We start from the raw sequence: 8,328 nt of genomic DNA, 5'->3' as shown, positions 1-8,328 counted from the left end.
ATAAATATAGTGACAATCTTATTATATCACCTTTTGAATATAATAAATTAAGAGTTTTTGAAAAATGGTTGTATCAATAAAAGGTAAATAAGGAACAAAATGACAAACTATCTCTTGATTCTCCAAACTAGATAGTACTAATCGGTGGACAAGTAAAAGTTGACGGAGAAGCGTGAGAATGAAGCTGGTTCAAATGCATCTATGAAGCTAATATTAATAATTGAATTAGAAAAACCCAAACGAAAAGAGGTCTAAAAAACATTCACAAGTCACAACAGGCAATATAACATGCTCAAGGAAAAGCCTTTAATCAGGTTGGATCTCCATACACCTAAACAAAAGCTTCATCATGCATACGATGGAGCGAGGCATTCGTCAACCATGTCAACGAGGTTAGGGTTCTCCAATGCGGCAGCTACGCGTTCTTTATCATTCAACTGCTTATTTACTGCAAGCAGATGACAAATTATCAATTGCTGGATATAAAGCAAGCGCGGAAAACTCTTGAAAAGAGCTAATGCTTTATGATACTAATAAACAAAAAGGTTGTATGGTTTTCTTTCCTTCCATCTCTTTTCGACTGGGATATGTTATAGTAGTAACTTACATTAACAAAAAGGGTGAACATTTTGTATGGAAAAAATAGCAAAAACCGTGTGCTATGTTAAAAGGAACGCGCCCTTTTGTGAAAGCAAAAAAGGGAAGTGAGAAATACAGACCTGTGTGGGTTCAATTAGGAGGAAGTCCAGCAGAGTGACAGCTAAAGAATTGGATGTTGTATGACAGTTACAGAGAGATGGGTAGATTACCTGCAGCTTCTGTAGCATGACTCCCAGGTGCTACTCTAATATCGACCTGGCAAGACAACAAGGATATGTTGTTTAAAACAAGCAGACCGAATACTTGTGGACAGGGAAAACAATTTAAGGAAATAGCTAGCTACCAACAAAACACTTCAATATTGAAATATTTGCATAATTGTTCAACAAGATATATGACTTTCAACAGAAGTCTTTGCATCATTATTTCATTCTTGTACTTAAGAATGCAATTAGTTGAAACTGCAAAGAGACTGGGTTAAAGGCCTGATACGTGTTTACGCATATCATGCAGGAACAACCCACCAGTAGTTAAGCACAAGAAAATTTCAGAAGTCCATTGATTTCATCTCTGGCAGCCAAAAGAAGCTACCTGATTCCTTTTGTACCTTCCAAGCTATATCACAACCCATACCAAGCCCAACTTTTTACTTCTCAAGGAAGATAAACAAATTCTACGCTTTCTGGATTGCTGAGCTCATTTAGCTGTTCCTCGGCCAACAGAATAAACCACTAAACCTTCAAAGATTTAGCAGGACAAACAAGCCAAAATTAAAACAGCACCAAATTTAAGACTAGTATAAATGAGAGTAAGTTCATCCTACCTTGTGTAAGAAAAGGAGAAGCTACTATGGACAGGAAAAACTTAGCAGTTATGATGACAAAAAGATCCTACTTTGCTCAGGAATAGGAAGATGCTATACAGAAGAACTTTGCAAATATCATGACGACTTTACTGTAGAGCAAAAACGAGAATGAGAATCCAATCTGTAACTTATCCTTAAGTACAGAGTGAAAGGGGTAGGAATTTTTTCTCCATCCACGATTATTGAGATTTTTTTCTTTTGATAAGGTGAAAATTGTAAGGGTATCAAGATGGTACAAAGGGTATAAAACTCCAACATAGAACATATAAGCAGCCTACTATAGTCTGCGCTTCCCTTCCTAACAAATCCAATCGTTGAAAGCTCCACTACAAATCAGTCTTGCTCAACCAACTCAATCAATTAAGCTACAATCTCATACTAGCTGAGATCATCTATATGAATCACCTATATTTATTCAACTCTATCAGCTGCATTTATTCTGAAACTAAATAATCTGTATTGCAAGAAAAACTGAGAGTTTCTCTAAAACTAAAGATGCTCTAAGTCACACATTTATCTACAGCAGATCCATTTATTCCAATACTAAATAATTTGTCTTGTAAGGAAAAATTGGAAATTTTCTAAAACTAAAGGTTCTCTAAACACACATTTATCACGTTTACCTCTACATTTACATACAAGTCTCTAACCAGACTAAAGAATTATAAGAAGAAAACAAACATTTAACTGATTACTTAGCCTTAAGATGAATGCCTAGCCTATGATGACTACGTAGAAACTACACGTTTTATTAGAAGATTTTAGCTTATATGTTAGTCTGAAAGAGGGGGTCAAACTGAGGTCGTACTGTCTTTATATTTCATAATCTTTTGGTAAAATGCGTCATTCAGAACTGGCATTGGTTTGAAGAATCTAATTATTAAACCATAGTTTTAATGTATGCAATGGAGAAGAATTTTCGTAATATACTGATCAAACTCAAAACACTCGTTTAATAAATGGGAGGCAGGAAGATAGCAACTCCAGTATCAAATTTAGAACTTCAGAGTTCAATATTTGAATACTAGATACCTAGTTTTCAATTGGCTAACGGGTTAAAGGTTAGGCTGCCATGTTAACCCCAAATTATAGGAAGCACAACGCAAATTTTCATATCAGGAGAACTGTTAAAAAATAAAAAAGAATAACTAGTAGTCTTCAAAAGTCTGTTCTTTTCACTAACTAGAAATCTGAAAATTCCCTTAGAATGGCTAAAGCTTTTTTTCTCTTTTGATTGGTAAAGTGTAACTTTCATTAATATATCAAGATAAATAGAGTGCTGGGAGAAGTTACAACCAAATAGAATGACTAAAAACATTTAGGGGTATACAAACATTAAGACACAAGAAGAAAAGATTAGTTGATGTGCTTGCAAGCTGGCCCAAACACCACCGTTTAGAAGAGTAGCAAGGTGAATCAAAATTTGTCAAAAACTGTGACCACTTAGTGGTTTGAAATTAAAGTTTCAGACAATAATTATAGTAAACTTGTTACAAACAGTTGGACTGTTTTTCTCAATGCTAGAAAGTGGTTAAATACTTTGAAAACCACATTTTCTGTGAGAGGTGTAAATGAAATCACTTTAACACACACTTCTAAGTGATTATGATCTGCTTGAAAGAAGTAAGGAAAAAACGACACTGTTCGCTACAATATGCAAAGGAGTAAGTCTTCCTTCACTAGTATTTTCTTTTTTAGAAGATCGTGATAAACAAATTAACAAATTAACATAACTTGACATGACACAAATTCACTGATTTAGTTACTGTTATCAACATTTTTCCCTATGGCTTTTATTCTTTCCACGTCCCTCTCAATTGAAACAAACCCGCAGCCACAGGTGACAAGATCGAATATCATTAGAGCATCTAGAAAGAAACATATATGGCTCAATAATGGAGATAAACCAGAACTAAGTGCAGTTGTCATCAACTACTCATAAGAACTTGGAAGGGACTGGGGATAGAAGAATCCAGAATACAAAGTCAGCTGTGATTTTGAAAACCAGCACAACGCGGCTCAAAGTTTCTCAACTATTTCTGATATAATGATTTGATTATGATCTTACCAGGCAGCTACAGTGAAGCTACAAAATGCCACACAGCTGAGGGATGTTTAAGTTAAGAGTAGTAAGAAGCCAAGAACCAGAAGGAGGTGTGTGTGTGTTTTCCTTTACTCTGTATCATTTAGGCTGTGAAAGAAAGCCTATCCATTTATATACTCAACGAACCGGAATTGAAGTAACAGCTTGGTTGAATTAATTTTTTTAGTGGTGGCTTGGTAGAACCAAATAAAAGCCAGATATAAGCTACTGATGACACTTGTCATGTTGAATAGAATCTACCCATGCCCAGTAATAACAGGTTCAACAAAAAGGTAACCACATTTGCAAATCGCTCAAGATTTTGAAAATGAAATCCCGAGTGTATGATATGTGCCTGAAGATTCACTCAACTGGTGCCGAGGAAAAAACTTTTACGTTGAAGTCTTTGATAGTTCTAAGAAAACACACAAACATAGCAGCCTGTGACATCAATGCTTCGCCCAGCTCTACAGGTATAGCCTCTTTTCCATGGCTTTTGGGTATTATTGACTTCTATAATAATGTCATAATATCACATCAATTTTTAGCATAACATTCTATCAATTGTAATATCTTTTTTTAAAAGCTGAAAGGAGGGATGCAACACGAGGACTTCTCAGCGGGCACCCTCTATCAATTGTAATTTCAGTTTTACAGGATAAGATGTGTAACATTACGAGTGTGTTGAATCAGAACAGAAGGGTGATAAAGCACCTTATAACGGGAAGGCAAACTTCGCATAAACTTCACACGCAAGCATAATCCAATAACAGTCGCCATGCTGCANGAACTAAGTGCAGTTGTCATCAACTACTCATAAGAACTTGGAAGGGACTGGGGATAGAAGAATCCAGAATACAAAGTCAGCTGTGATTTTGAAAACCAGCACAACGCGGCTCAAAGTTTCTCAACTATTTCTGATATAATGATTTGATTATGATCTTACCAGGCAGCTACAGTGAAGCTACAAAATGCCACACAGCTGAGGGATGTTTAAGTTAAGAGTAGTAAGAAGCCAAGAACCAGAAGGAGGTGTGTGTGTGTTTTCCTTTACTCTGTATCATTTAGGCTGTGAAAGAAAGCCTATCCATTTATATACTCAACGTACCGGAATTGAAGTAACAGCTTGGTTGAATTAATTTTTTTAGTGGTGGCTTGGTAGAACCAAATAAAAGCCAGATATAAGCTACTGATGACACTTGTCATGTTGAATAGAATCTACCCATGCCCAGTAATAACAGGTTCAACAAAAAGGTAACCACATTTGCAAATCGCTCAAGATTTTGAAAATGAAATCCCAAGTGTATGATATGTGCCTGAAGATTCACTCAACTGGTGCTGAAGAAAAAACTTTTAGGTTGAAGTCTTTAATAGTTCTAAGAAAACACACAAACATAGCAGCCTGTGACATCAATGCTTCGCCCAGCTCTACAGGTATAGCCTCTTTTCCATGGCTTTTGGGAATTATTGACTTCTATAATAATGTCATAATATCACATCAATTTTTAGCATAACATTCTATCAATTGTAATATCATTTTTTAAAAGCTGAAAGGAGGGATGCAACACGAGGACTTCTCAGCGGGCACCCTCTATCAATTGTAATATCAGTTTTACAGGATAAGATGTGTAACATTATGAGTGTGTTGAATCAGAACAGAAGGGTGATAAAGCACCTTATAACGGGAAGGCAAACTTCGCATAAGCTTCACACGCAAGCATAATCCAATAACAGTCGCCATGCTGCAATGTTCCACAGTAGGCATGAATGTGACCCTGAATCAAGAACTTCCTCTTCTTAGACAACGCAAAAATGCCACCTATTAGGAATCAAAATAGAAACATATGAAGTGGATTCATTTTCTCACCTTACATAGCTTCGCTGGTCATCTACGTCAACCGCATTTTCTGTTATAACTTTCAGCTCTTCCAGTGAATAGGGATGCTCTGGATCTTTTATATCTCTAATATGGTGTAAGAATGTTAAGGAATGATTAAATTTTCATTACTATGAAGTTTCCCTGACAAATCAAACTTAATACTTGCTTAGTTCTCTTCGAAATGATACAATGAACAAACAGGCTGGAAAATAGTTAGAAGGAATCCTATGAAATACAAAATCAAAGGTATTATACTCATATTAATCGCTAAATAACGCTGGCATTTCTGAAGCAAGGGAAAAGTATGAAACTATGTAAAGGTTCATCAAGCAGGGTAAAGTGAATATTGGAATTATGTGGAAGGAATTGTTTAGACTGATCCATGTTTTAATTGAATAGGAAGTATACAAAAATAGTTGGTCACTGATTGTACAGTATCACCTCAAATCAGAACTGAAGGCAGCATGAACCTAACACTTTCCATGACATCTGTTCCTAATATATTCTACCATTTTCTAGGAATAGCAAAACAATGTGTACTTCGATTCCAAAAATGTAAAACAAATATCAAAGGTGCAAATAATGCATGCCCTCCTCACCCCATCCCACCCTCACCCACCCACCCCACACACAAATCCAGGAAAAAGCAAAATAAGGACAAGAAAATCATATGTCAACCTCTTTAGTGAAAGGCTTTCAGAAAAATCAAAATAAAGATAGCTATCATCATGTTTCTACAGAAATGGAGCTTCGTGACTGACATGTACACTTATCCCACTATATGTCCCCTCTTTCTGCAAAGTAACCAGACACTCAATATGCCTACAGTACTGGCTACTTCAATCCAACTTCATTCTCTGGGATTAGCCAAAATAATAGAGTGACAAAATAATAATCAATCTTATCATATGAGAAAAGAGAAAGCTTAAGTTTACAAGCCTTCATCAAAAAAAAAGAAGAGAAATCTTATAAACATATTTCGTGCACCAAGGTACAAAAGGATTTTTCACTTCACCTTTCACACTGAACTACATGGCACAACAATAAATATCACAAACAACTAGTATAAGGGAATAAGGAATCAACTCTAGTTTGCAAATTTAAACACCTCCTCTAGGTATTTTGCAGTGTAATATGTTAATGCTACACAGAAACTTAGTGTGCTGGTTATATGGGTAATATGTACTGCCCTTTGAATCTGAATGATCACATTCTGAAGTGGATGAGTTCTAGCCTCATAGATATTCCCTTAACATATAAAGATTAATTTCAAGCCTGGCATAACAAATTAAGAACAACATCCAATTTCAATCATAGTTAGCACAAGAACAATAGAATGCAATCATTCAGAAGGATATCAAAAATTTCTAGCTGGTCGATAGGTTCAGCTGCATATTCATCCAGAACAGCTCTGGCACCTCTATCTCGCCGCTCCTTCTTTTCATACACAACAGGGTTGGCATTTATTAATTCAGAAACCATTTTCAGTGCTGGCTTGTATAAGATTCACCCTCCAATACTGATATCTGTAAAGAAGTATACACAAAGCCAAATTCTAAGCTAAATAAATAAATAAACAAGCCTAAAAGGTCATCAACTAAAAATTGCATCTTTTCTTTCACAAAAACAAAATAAAAAAATACACTTCCCATCATTATCAAAACTGAAGCAAACAATGAATTAACATATGCTCAGTTGCCAAAAGAATCAAATTAACAGACCTACCCTACATAAACTAGAACAAGACGATTACTCTATAGTCTATACCCACATGAATAAACAGACAAAATCACAATTTTTCACAAGGGACAGGGGAATTCTTCAAGAAAGAACTATAGGCACATGGGGTCAAGTTAAAAATCACAACTTTTCAAGAAAGTATATGTTTTTACTTACGAGCTCAATTTCCAATCTGAAAAAAACAGTACCTGTTGTAGGAGAGAATTAGAATGAGTTTAGCCAAGAGGATGTTGGCGGGCAACAACTACTCCTAAATCTTTGGGACCTAAAAACATCTAAGTAGTACAAATTATTTTGTGTTTCTTTTTTTCTATTGCAATAGCCAAAGCAAACCTTGTGGGAAGTTTACTTTCATGGGGCATGAGGTTCTTAAAATTACATAACAATTCACTTCTTTTTTCTTTCATGTAAATTGGTCCCTTATATTATAATTAAATCAATGTAATAGAAAAAGAAAATCATTTGTTTGTATTTAAGAGAAAAAAAAATCTTTATTTTCTTATCTTCATATAGCCAAATGCACACTAATAGAAATTATATTTGTTACTCTTTATATTTCCACAGAGCTACAAGCTTTACACTATCCCTTCTTAATAAGGGCATGTGTTGTTTTTTTTTATTACTAAGTAAAGATAGACATAAATATCGAAAAATCATATTGAATTGAACTAATTTAGATTTTTTGATTAGATTTGGATGTTTTTTTTAATCAAAAGTTTGATTCTTCAATTTGGTGTTTAATGTAAGGGTCTCAGTACTTCGGTGCACCGAAAAATTGAATTTTTATTAAATATTAAATTATATATATAAGGGCATTTCTTTAATCAAAAACAAAAGTCACGCAGCATTTAGATCATCCAAAAACAAATCAAAGTAGCAACATATTTACAATTCAGATAGTTAACTCTAAATATTAAATTCCAAGAGGAATTCATATGTATTTTTGTCGATGTACGTCATGTAAAAGAACACATCTTTGTCCTTGTTTTTCTCGAGCAATAGTATGAGAAACAATGGTTTAAATATGATCTTTTCAACACAAGTGTTTCATGGTGAGACACATTATCACTTAACATGATTTTAATTTTTAAATGTCTTATACTTTGATTTGATCCTCATTTTATTTTTCCATTTGCACCGAAAAATTATTTTGAAAACATT

General features: G+C 34.6%; 1 protein-coding gene across 2 annotated transcripts; it reads right to left on the bottom strand.

Annotated features, from left to right (window-relative positions):
• Window positions 1-200: 200 nt before the first annotated feature.
• On the bottom strand, window positions 201-7,546 carry LOC125842467 (protein AE7). Of its 2 annotated transcripts, none has more exons than XM_049521765.1 (6): window positions 7,324-7,429; window positions 6,786-6,953; window positions 5,416-5,521; window positions 5,224-5,323; window positions 810-855; window positions 201-448 (listed from the first exon to the last, which is right to left on the bottom strand). In XM_049521765.1, exons 2-6 carry the CDS (start codon window positions 6,907-6,909, stop codon window positions 348-350), a joined length of 477 nt encoding a protein of 158 aa, XP_049377722.1. In that variant the 5' UTR covers window positions 6,910-6,953; window positions 7,324-7,429; the 3' UTR covers window positions 201-347. The 2 variants fall into 2 exon arrangements, with proteins under 2 accessions (XP_049377722.1, XP_049377721.1); XM_049521764.1 differs by having other exon boundaries at window positions 248-448; window positions 7,356-7,546.
• Window positions 7,547-8,328: the final 782 nt, after the last annotated feature.

This window comes from Solanum stenotomum, chromosome 10, assembly GCF_019186545.1.
Source record: "Solanum stenotomum isolate F172 chromosome 10, ASM1918654v1, whole genome shotgun sequence".
NCBI lineage: Eukaryota > Viridiplantae > Streptophyta > Magnoliopsida > Solanales > Solanaceae > Solanum > Solanum stenotomum.
The sequence above is the reverse complement of the archived record's forward strand: the minus strand, read 5'-3'. Positions and strand labels throughout refer to the sequence as shown.